The sequence below is a fragment of the Salvia hispanica genome, chromosome 1 (assembly GCF_023119035.1).
Source record: "Salvia hispanica cultivar TCC Black 2014 chromosome 1, UniMelb_Shisp_WGS_1.0, whole genome shotgun sequence".
Taxonomy (NCBI): Eukaryota; Viridiplantae; Streptophyta; class Magnoliopsida; order Lamiales; family Lamiaceae; genus Salvia; species Salvia hispanica.
Window position 1 is genome coordinate 27,299,323 of NC_062965.1, and position 26,681 is coordinate 27,326,003.

The following is a 26,681-nucleotide window of genomic DNA, read 5'->3' on the forward strand; positions in this document are numbered from 1 at the left end:
AATAAAATTATTATTTTCCTAAATGCTCTCTTAAATATATTTGGTAAACTATATATCACCCAACGTTATTTCTCCCACTCTGTCGCGGTTCTTTCTCCCTCTCTCTGTAATTCACGTGTGTTTTCGAATGTTATTTGTATGATTGTATCAATATATTTACGCTACTATCAAATAATTGACACGAGCAATCCAATAGTTGTAGGTGATAACTATGATATTCTACTGGATGCGACATAAATAAACAAAGTACTACTAATATTGGATATCTATGCATATTTGCGAAGGGCTATATTACTAGTTGATCATGAATAAATCTAATATACTTAATTCTTAATTGGTTGAAAGATTTATTGAATCCAACCTTCAATTATCCCAATCAAATTTCCAAACAATACTATAACACACTATATCGGTATAAAAAGAATCCGATGTGCAGCGTATTGATCCAGTAATAGAGTGGTTAACTAACTTTATTAACTTAAATGAAATTTTATATTAAAAGAGTTCACACGAGTTGAAAAGCCACATAGATTTATAGCAATGTACATACAACTTATACTAGAATATTGATGGTCGAATTTTTGCGCTAGATATTTTAAAGCAAAAATTAGACATTTGAATATATCTGAACTACTATCCCAGATTGAGATATTTTTAATAAAACGCTAAAACTGGAAAATAAAATTAATTGCATATTTCGACATTTAGTTATTTACGATTGTTCTTCAATAACGTCATCAACACCTTTATATGCCATCACCAACCCATACCAAAATTGGAATGTAGTGCGGAATCTGCGGTGCAGTTTGATTCCAACACACTATTGTGGGTTTTAGGCGGTATTGAATGATTTGAAATTTGAATGAAATGCTAGCGCGACAATTGCTAATAATAAGTTATTATATGATTTGAGATTTGAAGTTTAAAAATAAGCCACATAGATTTGTCATAATTTACATTTAGTTTACACCAAAATATTGATGGTCAGATTTATTTGCTAGATACTATAATGTAAAAATTATACCGCTGGATACGCCTGTACACCTACCCCGAGGTTGAGATATTTTAATAGAGTGCTAAAACAAGAAAATAAAATTAATTACATGTTTTGAAATTTACTTATTTATTATTATTATTCAATGACGTCATAAACCCCTTTACAGGCTATCGCCAACGCATACCAATATTGGAATGGAGTGCGGAATCAGCGGTGCGGTTTGATTCCAACTCATTATTGTGGGTTTAGGCGGTGTTGTATAATTTGAAATTTGAAATTTGAATGAAATGTTAGCATGACACTTGCTAAAAATAAGTAATAGTATGATTTGGGATTTGAAGTTTAAAAATAAGCCGAACAGATTTGCCATAATTTATATTCAGTTTACACCTAATTATTGATGATCGAATTTATTTGCTAGATACTATAATGTAAAAATTATACCGTTGGATACGTCTGTACACCTACCCCGAGGTTGAGATATTTTAATAGAATGTTAAAACAAGAAAATAAAATTAATTACATGCTTTGAAATTTACTTCTTTACTATTATTATTCAATGACGTCATAAACACCTTTACAGGCCATCGCCAGCGCATACCAAAAGTGGAATGAAGTGCGAAATCAACGGTGCGGTTCAATTCCAGCGCATTACTGTGGGTTTAGACGGTATTGTATAATTTGAAATTTGAATAAAATGTTAGCATGACAGTTCATATTTGTCATAATGTACATTCAATTTACACCAAAACATTGATGGTTGGATCTTTTTGCTAGATATTTTATAGCAAAAGTTATGGATACGTTTTTATAACACAACTATCTTGAAGTTGAGATATTTGTAATAAAATTTACTTGTTTATTATTCTTCAATAATGTCATAAACAAATTTACAGCCATTGCTAGCGCATACTAAAATTGGACTATACAGCAAAATTGGCGATGCAATTCGGTTCTAGCATGTTAACGGAAATTTTAGACGACATTGCATAATTTGAAATTTGAATGAAATACTAGCACAGCACGACCACTTTTAAAAGTAAGTTACATGATTAGAAGTTTTAAATCTGGCTGGTTGGTTTTAAGCCTAAGCAAATTGAAACTAAGAGTTAGCAAATTAAAGTAGCAAAAACTTAATGGCCTATAATCGAATTTATATTTTGGGGCTGAGGTTGAGAAATTAATACGATAATCATTTGGGGTCACAAATGATATCACTTTCCACGCTGTCGTTCCCACCAGTCACCATCTCCAGATCCTCCACGTCGGATGCCACATCATCTGCTGAAAAGCAGTCAACGCCATTCTCATTACACGTCATCATGTCACTGAGCTCCAGTCCAGAAAAACGGATATCTAGGGACTGAGTCGTCATTTCCTATGAGACCAAGCGAGTGGCAATTACGTAATTCCGTCAAACGCTAGCGCCAATTTCCAACCAGCAACCCCACACCTTATTTGCCTTTTTTATCCCTTACTTTTTCTCCACCCTCTCTCTCTCTAATCGTACACACACCCACCCACCCTCTCTCTATATATATACAGTTGTAGTTGCCCTGTGCCTGCTTCGTCGCTGTTTGTGAGAGCTGAAGCTGTTTCCGTGCCGTTTTGTAAGTCTAAAGGTGAGTGTAGCAGAAGATTTTTGTGTTTGTCGATGAAAAAGCCTGCTGCAAATTTTGCTAGGGTTTTGATTCCGTCGTTTGGTGTTGTTTTTGGTGGATCTAGTTGGATCTGGGGTTTTACTCCGTCTGTGTGCAGTTGCTGCTGCTTCACCGTGTGTCTCTCTTTGCTGTGTTATTTCTAGGGTTTATTCCGCCATTGATGATCTGATTTCGTTCGATTTTCGAATGTTCTAGTTGTTTTTGGCGTGTTTTCTCTTTCTAGAAGAAAATTTTAGATCATTCGAAATTCCGTGCAGCAAATTTTGTTTTAAACGACTTTTTAGGGTTCTTCCGGTGTCAGTTTTTCACTGTTTTCCTAAGTTTTTAATTGTGGTGAAGCTTATTTGTTTTCCTGTTTGAGGTATAGCTCGCTTTTGAATTCTCCACTTAGGCCTAGGTCTCTGAACTTTTAGCAGAGTACCACCCGTATGTATAGTGTTTGTCATTCTCAATCGTATTATATGGCTCTGTAAGCTAAAGCAAAGCCTGTGCATGCTGGATTTCGATTGTATTTTTGGTGACTTTCGTGATGATCGTTGCTTTCAGGAATAGTTCGAACTTGTATTGCTAGAAGTTTTGAACTATGTTATGTTGTGTTTTACGCAGTCTCTTTATGTTTTGCATAACTGGAATTTTACACGCTGCTAACTAGTTGGAACTGCTCACTTTCTGTTTTCAACTTGGTGAAATTTTTGTGATGCAAACAAGATAATTTTAAAGATAATCTGGTAGTGTTCTTATGTGGATTATCTAAGGGGGACGTTGGCGGGTGTTTTCCTTCAAGTATTTACTTATATCATGATTATTTTTACTCGTGTTAGATTCTGGTTGTGGTTGATATAAACTTATAATTGTGATGCTTTAATTTATACAGTTGTTTCTACTATGGCAAGAAAGAGGCGAACCGAACTTCCTGGCGGTGAGAGCTCGGAGTCTCAAGAAGGTGCAGGGCGTGGTGGTGCTCAGAACCCACCTGCTCAACAACAACCACAGCCACAGCTACAACAGACACAACAGCAAGGGGGATATCAAGGTGGGGGAAGAGGCTGGGCACCCCAACGTGGGGCCTACGGTGGCCGTGGCGGTGGCAGAACAGCTCCTCAGCAGTATTATGGTGGACCTCCTGACTATCAGCAGGGTCAGGGCCGTGGTGGACAGCAGTATGGTGGTGGTCAGCAACATGGCCGAGGAGGTGCGTCCCGCCGAGGTGCATTTGTAGGTGGCCGAGAGGCGCCTTCTGCTGGTGGTCCATCTCGTCCACCAGCGCCCGAGCTGCACCAAGCTACTCAATCACCACATCAAGCTGTGATGACTAAGCCTGCTTCTTATGGGAGGCCTGTTGAGACATTTCCAGGGGCAAGCTCCTCTACACAGGCACCTGATCCTCCGCAAGTTTCGGAAGTAACTGAACAGATCCAGGATCTCTCTATCCAGCAAGAGGTGGCTCCCGGACGAGATATGCAACCAGCTTCAAGCAAATCTCTGAGATTTCCGATGAGACCTGGCAAAGGTAACTATGGGACAAGGTGTGTGGTGAAAGCCAATCATTTCTTTGCGGAGCTTCCAGACAAGGATTTGCATCAATATGACGTGAGTTGTTCACATGAAATTAATTAATTTCTCTGTGATTTAAGCTCTCTTCCATTACTTTATCAACTGACCCATTCTTCTTTCATTTTGTGAAAGGTCTCAATAACTCCTGAAGTTACATCCCGTGGAGTTAATCGTGCTGTGATGAAGCAGTTAGTTACCTCATATCAGGAATCACATCTGGGTCGTAGGCTTCCTGCCTATGATGGAAGAAAGAGCCTGTATACTGCTGGACCATTACCTTTTGTTTCTAAAGAATTCAAAATAACACTTCTGGATGAAGAAGATGCTCCCGGTGGCGCCAGGTTTTTGTCTCCCTTCTTTTAGACACTCTTTAACATTTTGCCATCTCGTATTTTAGCAGGTGTTAGATTTTTTGGTTCGAACATAACTGTCATTATATTCTGAGAATTGTAGGCGAGAACGAGAATTCAAGGTGGTCATCAAGTTTGCTGCGCGAGCTGACTTGCACCATCTAGGAATGTTTTTACAGGGTAGACAAGCTGATGCACCGCAAGAGGCTCTTCAAGTTTTGGACATTGTTCTTCGTGAACTTCCTACTAGTTCGTATGTTTTTTTTTTCTCATCTGCTATCTTTTCATTTTCAGTTCCTTACTTCTTTATACATCCCCTGTGCTGATTGTTCTTTGCTTTAGGTATACCCCGGTTGGACGTTCTTTCTATGACCCTAGGTTAGGCCAAAGACAACCTCTGGGTGAAGGACTTGAAAGTTGGCGTGGATTTTACCAGAGCATTCGTCCTACTCAGATGGGCCTATCACTGAACATCGGTTAGAATTCTTGATCTGATGTAGACTTTGTTATTCTATTAAATATACTTGTTTATGCTAGTAGTAGGAGTGTAATATTTACATTGATTCTTATCCTTACGATTTACTGTTCTTGACAGATATGTCATCCACTGCATTTATCGAGCCACTCCCAGTTATTGATTTTGTTGCGCAGCTTCTGAATAGGGACGTATCAGCTAGACCATTGTCTGATGCTGACCGTGTGAAGGTTGGTTTTGAATCTTCAGTTTTACTGGATATATTCTTTTGCTACTTGGATATTGCTTAAATAAATGATAGCTTGGGTATGACCATATGATTTTCCAGTATGTGTTTGGATATTATACTTCAATGATGAGTTCCATCGTCCACAATTATACCTTTAGTGCCTTAATAAAAATTATTTTGACAGATCAAGAAAGCCCTTAGAGGAGTAAAGGTGGAGGTTACTCATCGTGGAAACATGCGAAGGAAATACCGTATCTCTGGTTTGACATCACAGGCAACACGTGAGCTAACGTGAGGATCAAATTCCTTTTGTTATTATAATATTATTATATGCTCTATTTCTTTTCACTTTTTTAAGATTGCTGTGCATTGAGTTCATTACATACATGTTTGTTCTTTATACTACTACTAGTATTTAGTGGAGATGGTTTGATTTTTGTTAAATCTAAGCTAAATCTGGTGGTGTCAGATTTCCGGTGGATGAAAGGGGTACAATGAAATCTGTGGTGGAATACTTCCAAGAGACCTACGGATTCGTCATTCAGCACACGCAATGGCCTTGTCTCCAAGTAGGAAATACCCAGAGGCCAAACTACTTGCCCATGGAGGTCTGTCTTTTCTTTGACTCACTATTATTTTTCATGAAATATAAAAGAATGTTGAATTTATAGTTTTGTCATATAGGTATGCAAGATAGTTCAGGGCCAGAGATACTCCAAGAGGTTAAATGAGAGACAGATCACTGCACTACTTAAAGTGACATGCCAGCGTCCTCAGGATAGAGAAAAGGACATTCTTCAGGTTGGTTATGTCATTTATCTCTGTTGCTTTAGTTATTTTTTTATTGCTGATGCAAAATAATCTTGTTTTTTTTACAGAAAAGCACTTAGTTTAGGACACTTGACTCATCAGTTTCTGTTTTGTGTTCATTGTTCTGTGTGATGCTATGGATCTAAGCAAATGACCTTTTTCTCATTCTCTCTTACGTTTGCCATTTGTACAGACTGTTAAACACAACGCCTATGCTAATGACCCTTATGCAAAAGAGTTTGGAATCAACATTAGTAACACGTTGGCACAGGTTGAGGCTCGTGTCCTACCTGCACCCTGGGTAATGAAAATATTTTATTTTTGGACTTTTTAATAGATATCCTTTTTATTTCATGATGAAGACTTTTAATGTTATGTGATCCTGTTACAGCTCAAATATCATGATTCTGGTAGGGAGAAGGACTGTCTTCCTCAAGTTGGGCAGTGGAATATGATGAATAAGGTAAATTGCTTCATTCTTAATTTTTACTATTTGGGTTTTTCAATGGGAAAAAGTATTACTATCATCTTCATTTTAGAATCAAGGCATCATGTAAGAATAAAGTACAAATGGTTTAACTTTCCTTTAGTTCATGTGGTTGATGTTTCACTATTTGCTGCCCGCTTGGCATGCCTAAAGTACATTGGGCATTGTGGTGGGTGGGTTCACGTTGGGTGTTCCTGCTGGGACATTGTTTAATATATATTCATGGCATTTTGAATTAATAAGGCCCTTGTTATAATTGGATTTAACAATTGCAATTGATTGCCAACCTGCAGAGGATGGTTAATGGCGGTGTTGTTAGCAATTGGATCTGCATCAACTTTGCCCGAAATGTTCAAGACAGTGTGGCACATAGCTTCTGTCATGAGCTTGCGCAGATGTGCACCACTTCTGGCATGGTAGAGACAGTTTTTAATATACCCTGTTCCCTCCGCTGTTAACCTGTTTCTAATTTTATTTATTTTCTTGTAGGCATTTAATCCTCAACCTGTCCTACCTGTCTTGAGTGGTCGCCCTGATCAGGTGGAAAGAGTTTTGAAAGCTAGGTTTCATGATGTGATGACTAAACTGCAGCCACACAATAAGAAGGAGCTTGACTTACTAATTGTTATATTACCCGACAATAATGGCTCTCTATACGGTACTGTATAATTAATTCCTCAAATATGTGAAAATCTTATCAATGGAAACTATATATTTAGATTTTTAAGGAATTATCTTAGGTTTCTACTGTTCATGCAATATGTAGACCTGATAATTTGATATCTTATTTCTTTTAGGTGATCTAAAGCGTATATGTGAGACAGATCTGGGTATTGTCTCTCAATGTTGTCTACAGAAGCATGTTTACAGGATGAGCAAACAATATCTTGCCAATGTTTCTCTTAAGATAAATGTCAAAGTTGGTGGTAGGAACACTGTTCTGGTTGATGCAATTTCCAGGCGTATACCGCTTGTGAGCGACGCCCCTACAATTATTTTTGGTGCGGATGTTACACATCCACATCCCGGCGAGGATTCTAGCCCATCAATTGCTGCTGTAAGTTCTTTTTCTTTATGGATAGATGTATTGTATCCTTTGTGCATGCTTTTATTTATAGCTGTATACTTTCTTGACATTGTTTCAGGTTGTGGCTTCTCAAGATTGGCCTGAGGTCACAAAATATGCTGGCTTGGTTTGTGCACAAGCCCATAGGCAGGAGCTAATTCAGGACCTGTACAAAACTTGGCACGACCCACAAAGAGGGACTATGCACGGTGGCATGATAAAGTATGTTAATGATTTAGTTTTCAAACTGTTTTTTCATTATATTTTGATAAGCTGTCTATTATACAGTATATGCAAACAACTATATGTCTAAGATGTCATACTTCTGTAAATCAGGGAACTGCTTATTTCATTCCGCAAAGCAACAGGCCAGAAACCTCAGCGTATAATCTTCTATAGGTAATACCTTCATCCAAATTTTACTTTTTAGGTGCGATTTTCTGCTGCTGCTTCCTCCTCGACATCTCATAGATTAATTCATGTGTAGGGATGGAGTAAGTGAGGGACAGTTCTATCAAGTTCTGCTTTACGAACTTGATGCCATACGTAAGGTAATGATTCCTACTTTGGTTTTGTCATTTGGAATAGATCTACACTTTGATAATTAATACAAATTCTGTAATGATGTTCATACTCATTCAGGCATGCGCGTCTCTGGAGCCAAACTATCAGCCTACTGTTACCTTTGTGGTGGTTCAAAAACGTCATCACACTCGTCTCTTTGCTAATAACCATCACGACAAGCATTCAGTTGACAGAAGTGGCAATATTTTGCCTGGTACAGTTTTTATGTGATTCGTTGCTATTTTTTTTCTTTTATTTGGTGGCTGGAGTCCCCTGATATATTTTGTTATGAATATTGTAGGTACTGTTGTTGATTCCAAGATCTGCCATCCCACTGAATTCGACTTCTACCTTTGCAGTCATGCTGGGATTCAGGTTCCGTCATATGCCTTGTCTTAAATTTCTATATCTTGTAGTATTATTATTCTGTGCTCTTACATTTGCAATTCTATGAAATCACAGGGAACGAGCCGTCCTGCCCACTACCATGTCTTGTGGGATGAGAATAAGTTTTCAGCCGATGCTCTACAGTCTCTTACTAATAACCTTTGCTACACGTGAGTTTCTTCGTTAATTGCTTGTGAGGTTTTTTCTCGTATTATTTATCTGGTTTAACTTTTGATTTCATGATCTGCAGATATGCAAGATGTACTAGATCTGTTTCAATCGGTATGTGTTTGATGTCAATGCTTTATTTTCTTGATTCCAATTTGTTACTCTTATCTTTACTTAATAATTTGAATATTGGCTTTTGTCAGTACCTCCTGCATACTATGCCCATTTGGCTGCTTTCCGTGCTCGTTTCTACATGGAGCCTGAAACGTCGGACAGTGGTTCTATGACGAGTAGTGCAGTTACCGGTCGTGGTGGAGGTGCCGGGGCAAGGGCTACTAGGGTTCCCGGGGCAAATGCTGCTGTGAGGCCCCTTCCACAGCTCAGGGAGAATGTTAAAAGAGTTATGTTCTATTGTTGAGCGATTACTTTGGCTCAATACCTATCTTATTTTTATTTTGGTGAGTTATGTTTTTATGATATACTTATACCTTTGTTGGGTGTGGATGACTGCTACTGTTTCTGTTACATTTGTGGTTGTGTTATTGCAATATTCGAATATTTGACATTTGAGTTTTTGATTAAGTTGTGATTTACGTTTTTTTTACTATTGTTATTAGTGCATGCCTTAACATACAAAAACAAAAATATTTTAAGATCATTTTTTTCTTTGATGGCTACTCTATTTTTGGAATTAATTCTCTCTGAATATAAAATTGCATCTAAGGATTTATTCTCCCTAAACCCAATTAAATTAAGTCATTTGTTTATTTAATAATAAACAAAATATCTAATTACTATTACTTTATATTTTATCACATGTTTTACACTTTATTCATTTCTCCTACTTTATTGTCTTTTGCTTTTCAATATAATTTATTAACTTCCATATCCAAATGTTATGTCTAAACTTAGTTGGAACGTAAAGTCTTATAGTATGCAACCGGTTCAATAAAAAATTTCTACTCACTCCGTTCTTATAAATAGAAATTTTTGAATTGATATAGGTTTTAATAAAAAATTAGTAAAGTGATAGAGATGGAAAGAAAAGTGTAATAATGAAAAATAGATCTTACCTCTTTAGAGAGAGAGAAATTTTCAAATTACAAAATTTTTATAGATGACAAATAAAAAAAAAGAAATAATTTTTATTTTTAAGAGACAAGAAATATTATTGAATGTTAAAATCTAATTTTCCTATATTTGTAGATCCAGGTGAGGAATAAATATTGTACAAGGCGTAGTTTTTCCCTTTTCTTTTACTTTTCTAAATTTATTTATTTATTGTGTAGTAATTGTTGATTTTTAGTTTGGTGGATGCGCTGTTGGTGCTACTTCATACTCATAATTTGCGATGAAGGATACTTAAATTACAATATGACCCCTAACTTTTAGTACATCATTTCGACTTAAATTACGAAACTACTTTAATATATGGATGTGACCCCCAACATTTCCAATTTTTGTTAATTGTAATTACCAAACTACCCCAAAAAGGGGTTATTACAATGTGACACCCTTGGACCAATCTTAAATGTCAAATATCTTTAATTTATATAGGAGTATATTTGATGTTACATTGAAATTAAGAAGGATTTATCAATTCTTTTATTTTTGGAATATTGGTCCCTAAATCATGAACTTTACCTAAAATTTAAAATTTTCGATGAATTCTAAAATTAGTTTAAAATATCATAAATTTTGCACTTTGTTTGGTATTTCTCATGGCATGTCAATCATCATATTACTAACTTACGAGTTTTTTTTTTTTTTTTTTTAATCATGCTTGACATAATTAAATCAATGTTGTTTTCTACGTGACCTTTTATCCTAGTACTTGTTATAAACTTAAAAAAGTGGTTTAAAATACTATAAAACGTATCATGATTGCCCGCATAAAATAAGATTTTGATGAAAATATCTTATTTGGGGAAGTTTTGGAAATACCAAACAAAGTGCAAAGTTTATGATATTTTAGACTAATTTTAAAGTTCGTGGCAACTGCCAAATTTTGGCAAAGTTTATGGTTTAAGACTGATATCCCTTTATTTTTCATTTCTCAATTTATAACATTAATTGATTGAAGTGTCAGTTATTAATTTCCATTCACAACTCAGTTCATGTAATTTCTAGTTCTCGTTTGACATAATTTATACATTTATTTGTGGTTTTTACAATTTTTATTGCTTTGAATTTATTAAATTTCACTACAAGAAGTTATTCTTTTACTCCATTTGTTTCATAAAAATATCTATATCTAGAACAACATAGATTATAATATTAATGCACAATTAGTAAAATAAGAGAGAGAAAAAGAGACAAAAATAATTAAAATATTACTCCATCCGTCCCACATTTTGAGTCACTTAATGGCTCGGGTTTTAAGAAAGAGTTGAAGTGTGTAATAAATGAAGTGAGATGATAGAGTGTGTATTAAATGAAGTGAGATGATGAAGTTGATTGAAGGTGGGTCCCTTTTGACTTTTGATTTTTGTTTTGATTTATTTTAATGTAGATAATGACATTTTTATGTAATTTTGATGAAGAATGAGGTAAAATTGTATAACCAAATATGGAAAATTCTAAAAGTGACTCTTAAACTGGGACGAACTTTTATTGCAAAAAGCGACTCTTAATCTGGGACGGAGAGAGTATTAGTGAATAATGAGCTTAACCCATTAACGAAAAAAGGTTAACAAAATTAAGAGCTATGAGATGGACCAAAATTGAAAATGACCAATTTTATAGGAAGGAGCAAGTATTGTATTAAATAATAATAATGCTGATAGTCCGAGTGATCATTGAATAAACTAGTAAAAATTGTTACGGTTGGAATGAAAGGAATTTCAGTGAAAGAAAGAGAACTATTTAACTTAAGTGTATGAATATATAAGTAAAAAACCATTAATTTGAATATATATCAATCTAAAAAACATAAATAAAGAAGAGATGGAATATCCTAACTCCATCTCTCTTTTGTGCATAATCCAAGAAACATGAGTTTAGTAGTCATTTTTCCAAGATATTACACAGATAATCATTCTCAAGCAATCTTTGTCAAACAGTTCAACCAACACCATCCTAAACAACTAACAAAACTTCATGCTATGCGAACTATTTTCTAGCAGTAGGAGATCTCAAAAAACGGTGCACCTGTGTGTCGTAAGAGCATTTTATGCCGTTGCGAGTTAGAAGCTCACACATTTCCCTAGCCTTGCAAAATTTCACCCTGCGTTTCTAATCACATCAACCCTCAATCTGCACATAAATCATCACATTTGTTGATATCGATCAAGTTCCAATTTATGTTTCAAGAGCTCGGAGGGGGAGGCTTGGATCGGGCCGCATATTTCCCATATCTTCTAGAAACCTCAGCATCAGATAATATATCCCACATCTGCAACAAGAGATGAAAACAATTGTTTAGTCGTTGAAAAACAATTGCCACGAAAATCTACCACTAGATCACTGGATATAAATTGTTCAGTCATTAAAAACATGAAAGGAGTAAAAACGAGTACTCCTAAACAAGAAAAAATAATACGCGCACGGATTTTTAAAACAAATCACCAACCTGCAATTTTCCCTTAGAACCTCCAACGGCCAGTGTAAAAGGACAATCTACAGAGAATGAAATGGAAAACACGGCACCCTGAAACAGCATTCAAGGAAAACCGATGGTCAATCTAACTCGTATAAGTGTGACACGTATATTTGTAAGCAGAAGGAACCAATCAATAGAAGAAAACCTCAGCTTCATATACGACAAATTAACATGCATATTAACGAACACAATTCAAGGAAATTAGCATACAGCTTTCGGATTGTTGGAAGCAATACATGACGGCTCGCTTGACAAATCCCAGAGCTTAACCTGAGGAGACAGGTCCAAGCAGATGAATCATTTGAATCTCTATAGCAAACACACTATAGAGTGGAGACAAATAAATTGATAGAAATAGGAGAATACCATCTTATCCATTGAGCCAGTAGCAAGAAGCTGTATGAACACAACCCCCGAATTCAGTTCAGAAATATTGTATAGTGATTAACATCTAAAGTATTCTATGATGAAGATAAAATCACATACATTTGGAACTAAGCTATTATATGTGATTGCACAAACTGCTTTGTCATGCGCATGGAGAGTGAAACGTGGCTTGGGCTGAGATGACGGATCAGAGCTAGCATTACGGATATCAAAGCCAGAAACCATGCCATTTTCCAGACTGACCTGAAAAAAACAATTGAACGAGAAATTTCATGCTCAGGGATTTCCATTCTGAAAAAAAAACTGAATAGGCTATACGCATCTACAGCCATAAAATAGTTGAAATTGGAGAAAGCTAAATCACAAACCACAAATGAGTACTCTGTGTGTGGATCCCATGCCACACTCTCAACATCAGCAGCTACAGACCACTTAAATCCACTATGTTCAGGTTGCCGGCCATCTTTCTGCAATGCATAATAAAGCTCATCGATATAGATATAATACTCCTACAATTAACATAAACTGAGAGTAACAAATTAAGAAGTTATCTTGAACTTTAGAAAGACAAGCCTGCCTACCATAACCACAGTGTGATCAAAAGATCCACTGAGAAGAACTTGCGGTGCAAAATGATTCCACGCAACTGATTGAACCTGTGAAAAATCGCATCACATCATTGAACACAAACTGCAAAAAAGAAATTTCTGCTGGAATATCAGATCATCATATGTTCGGTAAGCCTATAGGTGTAATTCGGTTGATTTTCCTCAACTAAATAATTAACAGGTGAACTGATACAAAATTTAACACAGCTACAATAAATTTTGTTACGAAGAACACAATAATTCAGCCTTGCCTTGTCTGTATGGTGATCCAAAGTCAGGTTACAAGTTTCAGTTGCCACATCCCAGATTTTAACCAATTTGTCTGCACTTGCACTTGCAAGAATATTCCTGAATAAACCCACAGCATAAGAAAATAAACCGCTACATTCCGATTTCTCTGGTGCATGATATGTAAAACAATATAAAACTTCCCACATACCTATACTCCTTGTTCCAAGCAAGTCCAAGAACTGAATCTGTGTGGCTGCCATCCTTATATTTAATAGATTTCTAATAAAAAGACAGAGAGAAGGAGCAAGTTATATGGCACGTCGTCAGGCTACCAGGAAAAATAATCATCAACATATCCCTTGGTTTTACTCTTTCAAGTTAAACAAGAGATACTCCTTGCCAAGTATAACAAAATGACCACTCGGGATAAAAAAAAACTATTCATGTCTTGACAACCTTAGTGTGATAGAAGGAACGAGTACTGGAATTTTCATTATTGCATACAAATACAGCAGGCGATAAAATGTATAACCTTTTTGGTGCCAGGAACATGCTGTATTTATAAAAATAGTAGTATGTGAAATATACAACACTTAAATCTGTATTAAGGTGCAACTGGAAAAAGAACAACCTTCTTTCCTTTTTTCTTCTTTTCCGCAACGCCACCTAATGTAGCAGATGGCTGGACTTCATCCATCTAACAGAATCAAATTTGGAGGTTATTTTAACCAAAAACAACATTACCTCATAGACAAGGAGAAAAGACAACATACTATATCAAGGTCCCATATCTCAATAGCTGGTTCCATTGACCCAACCGCAATGAAGTTTCCTACAACAAGAAATATGACCAATATTTTTTATTTATCTGGGCGATGGCATGCATATAAGGAGAGAACCATTTAGAAATTCACTACGCGTGCTTCATCACTGAGTAAAAGATAAATATATCCAAACAGGTAAAGGGATATGAGCACTGGAATGACATCATGGTGTACATACATTACACAAGACTTCCATCATTAACAAAGAAACTGTAAGATGCCAACGGATAAAAAACACCTGCAATCTTATTACCTTTTTCTCCACCTTTGATGGGACAATCAAGCCAAGCTGTGCAAAGGGGAAACGCTGGAATGACAACATCATGGTGTACATACATGTTTGAATTAACATCTGAAGGGTCTTCCAATATCCAAACCTGTTTCAAATGTCATTCAAATAGTTAGTGACTGGATTATATTGAAATCAAAGAGCATCTAAATTTTTCATGAATTTTTCGACAAACAAACCACATGCCTCGAGATGGCTGACATCATCCTCATTCCTGGCACACACTATGATACCATCCTCTGGTTTTATGGTCATATCCTCTTCCTCTTCAGAGTCTTCATCCTGAATGCATTATAGAGATTCACCAATCAAACGGTTGCCAACATGTACAATAGCGCACAGCAATTTATATCATATAAAGGCAACTTACACCATCCTTCAAATAAGGGTCCATTTTGTTACTTGCATAGTATAAGTTGGAAGATCCAAACAGCTCAGCACCTGATGTCAATACAAACCCGAGGGATTCATTCAGTATCAAATAAACAATTAGGAAGATACATCATTTGACAATTGGCAAGAGATTGATATATCAATACAAAAACAGAGGAGTCATTCAGTATCAATCAAAACACACCATCATCTTCTTCATCATAATTATCCATGTCTAGCTCCTTCAGTGCTTCTGTCAAGCTGTCGGCCTCCGGGTTTCCAGTCTTGATAGCTTTTCCAAGTGCATTAGCAGCAGATAATGCATTAGAAAGATCATCATCTTGACCGAGCTCATCCTCACTCATATCCTCATCATATTCACTCCCTTCGCTGCAAAAATCAAACGAAACAAGAATTTACATACCACATGTAATAAAGCTTAAATTTTTATACTACTTGCTTCACTATGTCTTCAAACTATGCCCTTCCATGTATCAATTAAATGTTTTCCCCAAATTCAAAGTATTAATCATTCAATAAAGATAAAATAGCGATTTGGGGCTTAACCAAATAGAGGGAAGAGATGAACTAACCGAGTATCCAAAAGGCCACTCTTTACCATCTCTTCGATTTCTTCTTTGGAAGGAGGGTCTGCTGCGGTGGGTACTGAATTAGCGAATCCTTTCGGAACCCAGGAGATTGCAGCAATCATTGTTGATAGCGTTGGCCGGAGAAAAAGCGGCGACAGAAGATGAGAAGAAAAGCGGCGGTTCTGATTTAGGGATTCTTCCTGGTTTTGATTATATGTATTTCTTTTTAAACCTTAACTCATTTTATTTAATGTTGAATTATGTAAATTTGGGCTATTGATTTAATTTATTTAATAGTACTAGTAATGACCATAATCACAATTGAACAGATTAACGATGAAATCGAAAAGAGGGAGTATTAATAACTATTTAGTATGTTGTATTTTAATCTAGTACCATCTAGTATGTTGCATCTTAATCTCATAAACAGAATTATTTTAATCAAATAAATCGCCTATTTCTACACATTTAGTAATACAACTATTTATTGAAATCCTTATTTAACATAATATTACATCTTTTTGAAAGAAAAAAGGTTAATATCAACCAAGATTTAAAAAATAATTAATATCATTCATAGATAGCAGTTATTGGAAGCGAGTCAAATATTATTGGATAGAGAATGATATACGTAGATCTACTTATTTAGTTGGTGCATTTTTATTTGTCTGGTTCAATTCCCAATCAAATTGTTCCATCGGTTGATCGACGATTTGGAGCCATCAATAATAGAATCAAAGCTAGTACTCCCTCCGTTTCGCCATAGTTGAGTCATTTTTTCATTTCGAGAAGTTTCTTCATAGTTGAGTCATTTTTATATATGGTAACTTTTTTCTCTCTCTTACTTTACTCTATCTTACTTTACTCTCTCTATTTTATTCACTTTATACTTTATTCTCTCTACCTTTTCCTCTCTCTTATTTTTTATCTATTCATTTAACACATCCAATATTCATTTTTAAAACTCTGTGTCGAAAAGTTTCGCTTCAACTATGGTGAAACGGAGGTAGTATTGTTTAAGGTTTGGTACTGAATAACAGAAATTAATTGTGGATATATTAATCCTTAATCCCTCTGTCCTCTAAGATTGACAAAGTTGTTAATACGGGTTTTAGTCTGGAATTAGTATGGTGAAAGAGATATAGGAAAAAATAAGAAAAAGAGAAAAAAGTAGCGGAAATAATGTTAGTGAATTATGGAGTCTACATTATTATTGGTGTGTGTTTGTTCAAAACTTTTCTTTTTTAGACTTCATCAAATTTTGAGGGATGATCCAAAATAGAAAAAATAATTTTTTTTTGGGACTGGTGGAGTTTTTATCTTGCAAGAAAATTAGAAATTTGTTTGGGACTTATGTATAAGTGGGCTAAAATTGAACAAGTCTCATTGATAGATTATGAAAAAAAACACAAGTTGAAAATGGAAAATGTTAGGATTGAAGTTGAGGGCATGTATTCTTGCTTCAACATAAAGCAAGTAGCTAAAAACGGCCCGATTCTCACTTTTGTTGTCGAACAGCGACAGGAAGTTGAAGCAAACGAGAAGGGCGTCAGGCATTATGAAGTTTTTTACGAGACGGCACGGGTTGAAGTGCAATCAGTGGCGGACCTACACACATTGGGGGAGCGGCTTTAGCCCCTAATGAATTCATTTTTTTAATTATTTTCTACTATAAAGTTCTAAAATTTATTCATATTCTATACACATCATTATATAAAAGCCCCTATTAATAATCTTATTTACCTACAAATTTATTTTTAAGGTAGAATTTGAGAATTTAGCCCTTACTCCCAGAGACGAAGCCAGAAAATTTTCGTTGGGGGGCCCATATCTTAAATCTTTTTCGATGTTAGTGTCACCTAAGGATGCTACAATATAGGTGAAAGAGAGTTGTAAGAACTAAGAAATATAGTTTGAATGTGACAAAAATATTTGAGAATGCATCATAATAAATGCTAAATAATTAATCTACAGTAATATTTTTCAAGAATAAAATGATAGGAGTAGTTTTTAGTTAAATTTAATATTATGATATTATTACATATTTAATCTCATCAAAATCTAAAAATATTTATTTGAAAAATAATAATCTACATTTTCATTTTTTATTCGATAAGTCAATATGTAGAATATTTTATTCATCACATAATATAAATCTATAACATAGATTTTTGTAAATAATAGTACTATTTTGCAAAAAATAAAATTGCAAAACTAAAAAAAACCAAGTTTTACTATACAAATAAAAATATAGGATAAATTATTTCATTACATAATATAAATCCATTTCGTACACAAAATAATAGTACTAGTATTAAAAAGGAATATTTTGTAAAGAATTAAAAATTTTGAAATTGATAAACAAAAATATTGAATGAAACAGAAAAACAAATAATAATAGGCACATTATTAAATAGAAACGGGAAAGTGAGAGCCCTGATCGAACTCGCGACCTCAACTACAGAAGCCTGCATGCTCAACCAACTAAGCTAGCACAGAATTATACATTGAATGTCGGTAGTAATGGTATAACAATGTGAAATGTTGAGGGGCCCAGGGACCCCCAGGCCCCAATGTGCCTTCGTCGCTGCTTACTCCAGTTCATTTTTGCGTCCGCCACTGAGTGCAATGCATTTGTGGCCTTTTCAATTTCAAAGGTTATTGTGTCCTTAATCACAATAGTTTGTAGAAGAAATACCATCTCAAATTCTCAATACATAAACTATTACAAGGGCAAATTTCTCTTACAATGCCATTTTTTTCTATTTTTTTTTCTTTACCAGTTTTATTCATGACCTTTTTGTATGATTGATCTTCGTACATAATAATTGAGAGTACTAAGATCAATTTGCAAACGGTACATAATAAGTGAAATATGATCGATTAATTCGTAAAGGGGTACATAATATTAATAATTGATCCTTCAAATATGATTGATCTTAAAACTAGGAAATGCAAACCTTGTTCATTTGAATGATTATAGACAAAAATAGATGTTAGCTATCGTTTCAATAATTCTTCTCCGTCAGCATTCAACATCTTTGAATGATTAAATTCAGCTAAACTAAAACTAGGAAAAAGGTATGGGCTTTGTCATCAACCATCAATCTTTGAATAGATTGAACTAGAGCTAAACTAGGAAATATGTATGGGGTGAAGCATGTTCATTGTCAGCGTATCTTAAATAAATTCAACAAATTCTATACTAGGAAATGCAATTCAATGAATTGGTTATGCTACCTAACCAAACTTAACTATTCTTGAATATCTTACTTTCCTCTTTATTTTGCAATGCATCCTGATTTGGGGCTCAATCGGAAGATCATTATGATGCAAGAAATGAACTCTTTGCTGACTGAAGTTAGTGTAATGGACAAGAATTAGTATATATGCAATAGCTGATGTGTAGTATATAGGAGTATGTTTTTGTGGTGTGTTGTTTCCTAATCTTACTTGGATATATACTATTCCATTGTTAGTATCTCAATTTTACATAATAATTAATCAATCCGAAGATCAATATCTAATTAAATCTCCATTCAATCACTAATACTCTGTCCACAAAAAATATCTTTGAATAAGTTGAAGTAAAGCTAAACAAGGAAATAGGTATGGCCATCTTTGAAAAGTTAGAAGTAAAGCTAAACTAGGAAATAGGTATGGGTGAAGCATGGGCATTGTCCTGAATAAATTCCCCAAAATGAATTCAATGATTTAACCAAACATGACAAAAATAGACGTTGCCAGTTTCCCTCCATTTCAGAATATCTATAACTCCACCATTTGCCCTAACACTCTTCACTTCACTCCTCCCTCTCCTCTCTGATTGTGCTTTCATGATTTGATTTGAAGTTCTTCCTTCTAAAGCTTCATTTTTCTGGCGCAGATCTGCTTGTTCATTCCCACCACTTTTCATCTACTTCAACATGTAAGTTGATGAGCTGTGCTTCAACTCTATCTCTGAATTTTAATTATGATCGAATTCGAGCCCATTACAATGTGCTATTCATATGATTTTTCTCTCTCTACAGAAAATATCGCCTCTGTTTTTCGTTTCTCTCTGCATCTCAGAATAACTTCTTCAATCGTCAAGCATCTCCATAAATCAGGTAATTCTATTCCAAAATACATCATTATAAGGGATCCAATTGCAATTTTCAGCTACACTTCTACTGCATCTTTGGAGGTGAATTCTCTCCACAATTCAAAGTTGCACATTTGATTATTTCCTTCAAATTCAACTTCTAGAGTATTATTATTTTCATCACTACAGTTAAATTGTTTCCTTCTAATAATAAACCTGCTTATTTCTGCAAATTTTACTACTATTAACTTAACAGTTCTCCCTATCAGATAGTTTAACTAAGTTCTTTTTTTTCATGAAAGATGGGTAGCATTAACCACAACCAACTCACGCTCTCCATATGGTTACTTTATGTGCTCGTCTTCATCGTATCTCAAGTGGACGCTCAAAACGCTCCCCAACAACTGAATGTGACATTCATTACGGATGCCATAACAAAAGGGGCTGGTAAAAGTTCTACTACTTTCCAAGAATTTATTTATTACTACTCCTATTTCTCTAGATATGATTTAATGATAAACAATTTAATTGGATAGTCTGCTTGGATGGATCCCCTGGAGCCTACTATTTTATCAAGGGATTCGGAGATGGAATCAACAGTTGGATGATTTTTCTACCGGTCAGCCCTCAAACTAATACTAGTATATAAGAGAGTATCCCTAAATATTTCATCTTAATCTTTTTTTTTTCCTACATATATGTGTATGCTATGATATTTTAGTTGTGTTATTTGATTAGTTTAAAGATTTACATTTTTCATATTAGGGAGGAGCATGGTGTGGTACAAAGGGAGGATGCCTCTATAGAAGCAACACAAATTTCGGGTCCACCAAAAATCTTCCTCCTTTATATTTACCTTTGGTTGCTTGCCAAAGTCCCAACAAAACAATAAATCCAGGTAATAAGAAATCACATCTATATATGAATTAAATAGTTGAGTTCACATGAATGAATTCTATGTTTGTATGTGGTTGAGTTATTATAAAATTTTATCTCTGTTTGTAACAATAAATTTCATAATAATTGGTTGATTTTTGTTTCAGATTTTTATAACTGGAATATTGTTTTGATCCAATACTGTGATGGGGCATTATTTATGGCAGATGTTGAAGCCGTTAATCCGGTATGTCTATGACAATTTAATTATCTTTGTTTCATAAGATCAAATAGTCAAAAACTTGTTATAATTACAATTCTTATTTATTTTTAGGAAACAAATCTCCATCTAAGAGGCCGGAGAATCTTCACATCTGTAATTGAAGAGCTCATAAGTACTCAAGGAATGAGTAGTGCTGAAAATGTATGATTTATTCTAACCTGATTACTATTATTACTCAATATTAATTAGTCATTTAATCATAGCATAACAAGTGTGTTGGTGATTTTGTTGACAGGCTTTACTCATAGGAAACTCGGCAGGTGGGTTGGCGACGATCCTAAATTGTGATCTTTTCCATTCTTTCCTACCCGGTGCCTGTCGTGTAAAATGCATTTCAGATTCTGGCTTCTTTATTCGAGCGTAAGATTCAAATGAAAATTTAATAAGAACTTCCATTAAAGTTTGTTATTGAACACTTAACTATATATTTTTGTGTTTGAACCAATAGGGAACATCTCAGTGGAGCTCAGGACAATGCCACAGACTACTTTCGCAAAGTAGTTTTATTTCATGTAAGGATTTTTGTGTATTTTATAATAATTACTATAATTCTAAAAATTAGTACTTTCCATGTTATAGTTTCATCTCACATTAACATGATCGACTTAACATCAATTCTTTTCTTCAGGAATTAGCCCAATTTCTACCGGAGTCATGCACACAAAGACTTGCTCCAGAATTGGTTAAATGGATATACATACACTTATATAAAGTTGATTCTGTCATTATTATATTTCAAACATGACTAATTAATTGTTTTCTTTTAAAATCTCAGTGTTTTTTCCCGGAAAATGTGGTCAATGATATCCGGACGCCATTGTTTTTGCTAAACTCGGATTTTGACAGATATCAAGTAAGTTCTGTTTACATTTATATTATTCTTCCTATGTCCTACAGTTAAGCTTCTTTGGGTTAATTCCTTTTCAAAATAATAATTATATTTTATTTGTGTAATTTTTCAGATAACGACATACATAGCACCGAATTCGCCTAACGAAGTGGGTTGAAATAATTGCACTACAGAATTTAGCAAGCTTTCAAGTTGCACAGAAAATCAACAACATATCATAATGGGTAATCCAAATTCATAATAATTATTGTTATTACTATTTCTATTTCCAATTAAAACTACTAATAGTTCATAAATTTTATTTTTCGATTGATTTTGTCCTCCATAATCCTTTGAATTTAATCATAGATTTTCATACCACGTTTCTGGAAACATTGGAGAAACTAAATGATAATCCATCAAGAGGATTATTCATCACATCATGCTATGAGCATGATTTTATTTACAAACAGTATTGGCAAGGAACACCCACTTTGCAAAATAAGGTAAGTTTTATGATTTTATTTGCCTTTTATGTCTCAAATAGTGGACTCATTTTAATTTATATCATGAAATAAATTATTCCATTTTTATGATAATTTTTGTTTTTTTTTTATTACAGACAATTCAACAAGCTGTGGGTGATTGGTATTTCGATAGAAGTAGTGTTGTACTCGTTGACACTCAAAATTTATATCCAATTAATTGCAATGTAACAGTTTGAATCCATTTCATGCACAACACTAAAATGCATTAATTTGTAAATTCTGTCGGTTATTTTATGTTATGCTAAATTATCTGACTTTCATCATATAACTCTTAAATGCATTGATTTGTAAGTTTCGTCGGTTAAATTATGTTGTGATAACTTATCTATCTTTCGTCAGATGACTCTATATAAACTTCATAAACAAAAAAAATGAAGAGGCTATAAACCAATTAAAATATGACTCCCCAATTCAAGCCAATATTTCTGATCTTAGGTTTTTATATATTAAGTGTTGTCACTGTAGGAGGTTATGATCCCACAGGCCCAGAATGTTATAAAAATTTGGCACAAGAATGTTTTGGTCCATTTTACCGTGAAATGTGCGAAGATGCAAATGCTTCTATAGACATTTCGGATAAATGTTGCGGCTACTTTATCTTCACACTTAACTATGACTGCTTCTTTAACGTCCTTGTTAAACAAGTTGTGGATAGGCACCTTTGCGACGATAAGCTAGGTGCTGGCAGGGGTACAATCATTTGGGACAAGTGTTATAGCGGCCCAATGCTGTAATATGTACACTACATATATATATATATATATATATATAGCGGCTGTTGAAAATAAAAATACATATGATGTTATAATATCACATCTTCTAATTCTAGTATATAATTGTCAACTTACTTTTATCGAGGTTATTTAGTAATTTTGTAGTATGAGTTTAAGCAATGCTATAAACAACATACCAAACACAATCAAAATAATCTCAACAATTTCACAGATAATATTATCATAGGTTTACTTATCTAAGTTGAGGCGCATTGACTTCAATCCAGTTTATATACTAGTATGTTTCGAAAAATCCTAGTACCTGTATTTCAAACCAGTTCATGGAGATAATGATTTAATTCAAATATGTAGCTGCAGAAACTGATATTGGAACACTATACTATTGTTATTGAGCTTAGCACAATTTTTAACGAACAATCTGATGTTTAAAAAAATATAGATGAGGTTAGAGTTTATTAATGCAACCAATAGAGTGATCAAAGTTACTAGTTGAAGCCATTTTGAGTTCATCACATGATTATGTTGGAAAATGTGGTCAATGATATCCGGACACCATTGTTTTTGCTAAACTCGGATTTTGAGAAATATCAAGTAAGTTCTATTTACATTTATATTATTCTTCCTATGTCCTACAGTTAAGCTTCTTTTTGTTAATTCTTTTTCAAAATAATAATTATATTTTATTTGTGTAATTTTTCAGATAACGACATACATAGCACCGAATTCGCCTAACGAAGTGGGCTGGAATAATTGCACGAGCAAGCTTTCAAGTTGCACAGAAAATCAACTAAGTATCATAATGGGTAATCTAAACTCATTATTATTATTGTTATTATTATTTCAATTTCCAATTAAAACTACTAATAGTTCATAAATTTTATTTTTTGATTGATTTTATCCTCCATAATCCTTTGAATTTAATCACAGATTTTCAGACCTCGTTTCTGGAAACATTGGGGAAACTAGATGATAATCCATCAAGAGGATTATCCATCACTTCTTCCTATATCCATGATTTTATTTACCGTCCAACCAATTGGCAAAGAATACCGACTTTGCAAAATATATAAGACAAGTTTTATAATTTTATTTGCACTTATATCACAAACAATGAATTCACATTTTGATATATATTACGAATTAAATTATTCAACTTTTATGATATCTTTTGTTTTTTATTACAGACAGTTCAACAAGCCTTGGGTGATTGGTATTTCGAAAGGAGTAGTGTTCGCCTTATCGACACTCAAAATTTACATCCAATTAACTGCCCGATGTAGTATAAATCCATTAAGTTTATCTATTTTATCATTGTAAGTATATTTAAATTTATGTTTAAGAAAAATGTTATCTATCAAGTTAATATGTTATATGGGTGTAATTCAACTTATTTTATCAATATCAGTATTATTTTAGCATATCTTCTGCAATCAAGTCATTGAGCATTTTATAAACTCCTATTCAAGTTTTCTTTGCGATTCTTTCTTAAGTCGAACTGCAGTCTGCATAGGAATTGGATTTTGTATTTAATAGGAGATTTGTTTAGCTAATAAATTTCACTTGGTTGATATTTTGTATTGAATCTGTTAAAGATAATAAATTTCACTTACTTCTCATTAGTAATAACAGCAATAGATGCATTAATTTGTAAGTTTCGTCGGTTAAATTATGTTATGATAAATCATCTAACTTCCATCATGTACTAACTCTACACAATACTTAAATGCATTAATTTGTAAATGTCGCCGGTTATTATGTTGTGATAAATTATCTATTTTCATCAAATAACACTATATAAGCAACAAGATGGAGAGGCTTAAAACTAAGTAAAACATGACTCCTCAATCCAAGACAATTATTTTGATCCTAGGTTTTCATATATTAAGTATTCTCACTGAAGGATTGGATTATCAAGATCCAGAATGTTATAAGGTTTTGCCTCCGGATTGTTTGGATACATTTAACCATGAAATGTGCGAAGATGCAACTGCTTCAGTAGACATTTCGGATAAATGTTGCGGCTTTTTTATCTTCACACTTAACGCTGGTTGCTACTTTTACCAACTTGTTAAACAAGTTGTGGATAAGCACCTTTGCGACGATAAGCAAGCTGCTGTCAGGGGTGAAATCATTTGGGACAAGTGCTATGGCTCCCCAATGCTGTAATATGTACACTACATATAGCGGTTGTTGAAAATAAAAATACATATGATGTTACAATATCACATCTTCTAATTATGCTACTCCATATAATTGTCAACTTACTTTTATCAAGGTTATTTAGTAATTTTGTATGAGTTTAAGCAATGCTATAAACAACATACCAAACACAATCAAAATAATCACAATTTCACAGATAATATTATAGGTTTACTTATATAAGTAACCATGGATACCAAACCAAATACACACTAAGTTGAGGTGCATTGAATTCAATCCAGTTTATATAGTATGTTTCGAAAAATCCTAGTACCTGTATTTCAAACCAGTTCATGGAAATAATGATTCAATTCAAATATGTAGCTGTAGAAACTGATATTGGAACACTATACTATTGTTATTCACCTCAGCACAATTTTTGACGAATAATCTGAAAATGTATGATTTGTTCTAACCTAATTACATTATTACACTATTAATTGTCATTTAATCATATGGCATAACTGGTGTGTTGGTGATTTTGTTGACATGCTTTACTGATAGGAAACTCGACAAGTGGGTTGGCAACGATCCTAAATTGTGATCGTTTCCATTCTTTCCTACCCGGTGCGTGTCGTCTAAAATGCATTTCAGATTCTATCTTCTTTATTTGATCGTAAGATTCAAATGAAAATTTAATAAGAACTTTAACTATATATTTTTGTGTTTGAACCAATAGGGAACATCTCCGTGGAGCTTAGGACAATGCCATAGACTACTTTCGCAAAGTAGTTTTATTTCATGTAAGGATTTTTGTGTATTTTATAATAATTACTATAATTCTAAAAATTAGTACTTTCCATGTTATAGTTTCATCTCACATTAACAGGATCGACTTAACATCATTTCTTTTCTTCAGGAATTAGCCCAATTTCTACAGGAGTCATGCACACAAAGACTTGCTCCAGAATTGGTTAAATGGATATATATACACTTCTATAAAGTTGATTCTGTCATTATTATATTTGAAATATGACTAATTAATTGTTTTCTTTTAAAATCTCAGTGTTTTTTCTCGGAAAATGTGGTCAATGATATCCGGACGCCATTGTTTTTGCTAAACTCGGATTTTGAGAAATATCAAGTAAGTTCTGTTTACATTTATATTATTCTTCCTATGTCCTAAGTTAAGCTTCTTTTGGTTAATTCTTTTTCAAAATAATAATTATATTTTATTTGTGTAATTTTTCAAATAACGACATACATAGCACCAAATTCGCCTAACGAAGTGGGCTGGAATAATTGCACGGGCATGCTTTCAAGTTGCACTGAAAATCAACTAAGTATCATAATGGGTAATCTAAACTCATTATTATTATTGTTATTATTATTTCAATTTCCAATTAAAACTACTAATAGTTCATAAATTTTATTTTTCGATTGATTTTGTCCTCCATAATCCTTTGAATTTAATCACAGATTTTCAGACCACGTTTCTGGAAACATTGGAGAAACTAGATGATAATCCATCAAGAGGA

At 33.9% G+C, this 26,681-nt stretch overlaps 3 protein-coding genes across 3 annotated transcripts; 2 read left to right on the forward strand and 1 right to left on the reverse strand.

Moving 5' to 3' along the window:
• Positions 1 to 2,476: 2,476 nt before the first annotated feature.
• On the forward strand, positions 2,477 to 9,313 carry LOC125219538 (protein argonaute 1). Its single transcript, XM_048121549.1, has 22 exons — positions 2,477 to 2,619; positions 3,533 to 4,248; positions 4,345 to 4,553; positions 4,666 to 4,815; positions 4,905 to 5,038; positions 5,158 to 5,267; positions 5,451 to 5,557; positions 5,736 to 5,874; positions 5,951 to 6,067; positions 6,270 to 6,377; positions 6,468 to 6,539; positions 6,857 to 6,979; positions 7,053 to 7,221; positions 7,361 to 7,620; positions 7,709 to 7,851; positions 7,966 to 8,028; positions 8,117 to 8,180; positions 8,272 to 8,407; positions 8,495 to 8,568; positions 8,656 to 8,750; positions 8,831 to 8,862; positions 8,952 to 9,313. Exons 2-22 carry the CDS (start codon positions 3,544 to 3,546, stop codon positions 9,164 to 9,166), a joined length of 3,225 nt encoding a protein of 1,074 aa, XP_047977506.1. The 5' UTR covers positions 2,477 to 2,619; positions 3,533 to 3,543; the 3' UTR covers positions 9,167 to 9,313.
• A 2,358-nt stretch (positions 9,314 to 11,671) lies between these two features.
• On the reverse strand, positions 11,672 to 15,862 carry LOC125201755 (periodic tryptophan protein 1 homolog). Its single transcript, XM_048099993.1, has 16 exons — positions 15,654 to 15,862; positions 15,266 to 15,450; positions 15,059 to 15,129; positions 14,875 to 14,970; positions 14,653 to 14,776; positions 14,349 to 14,407; positions 14,207 to 14,272; positions 13,784 to 13,854; positions 13,596 to 13,692; positions 13,318 to 13,392; positions 13,105 to 13,203; positions 12,836 to 12,979; positions 12,716 to 12,745; positions 12,560 to 12,619; positions 12,320 to 12,397; positions 11,672 to 12,142 (listed from the first exon to the last, which is right to left on the reverse strand). Exons 1-16 carry the CDS (start codon positions 15,770 to 15,772, stop codon positions 12,056 to 12,058), a joined length of 1,461 nt encoding a protein of 486 aa, XP_047955950.1. The 5' UTR covers positions 15,773 to 15,862; the 3' UTR covers positions 11,672 to 12,055.
• A 3,574-nt stretch (positions 15,863 to 19,436) lies between these two features.
• LOC125205197 (pectin acetylesterase 8-like) lies at positions 19,437 to 22,533 on the forward strand. Its single transcript, XM_048104054.1, has 14 exons — positions 19,437 to 19,578; positions 19,682 to 19,759; positions 20,037 to 20,181; positions 20,271 to 20,353; positions 20,500 to 20,632; positions 20,778 to 20,857; positions 20,945 to 21,034; positions 21,129 to 21,253; positions 21,342 to 21,405; positions 21,522 to 21,575; positions 21,669 to 21,746; positions 21,856 to 21,967; positions 22,092 to 22,228; positions 22,345 to 22,533. Exons 3-12 carry the CDS (start codon positions 20,037 to 20,039, stop codon positions 21,898 to 21,900), a joined length of 897 nt encoding a protein of 298 aa, XP_047960011.1. The 5' UTR covers positions 19,437 to 19,578; positions 19,682 to 19,759; the 3' UTR covers positions 21,901 to 21,967; positions 22,092 to 22,228; positions 22,345 to 22,533.
• Positions 22,534 to 26,681: the final 4,148 nt, after the last annotated feature.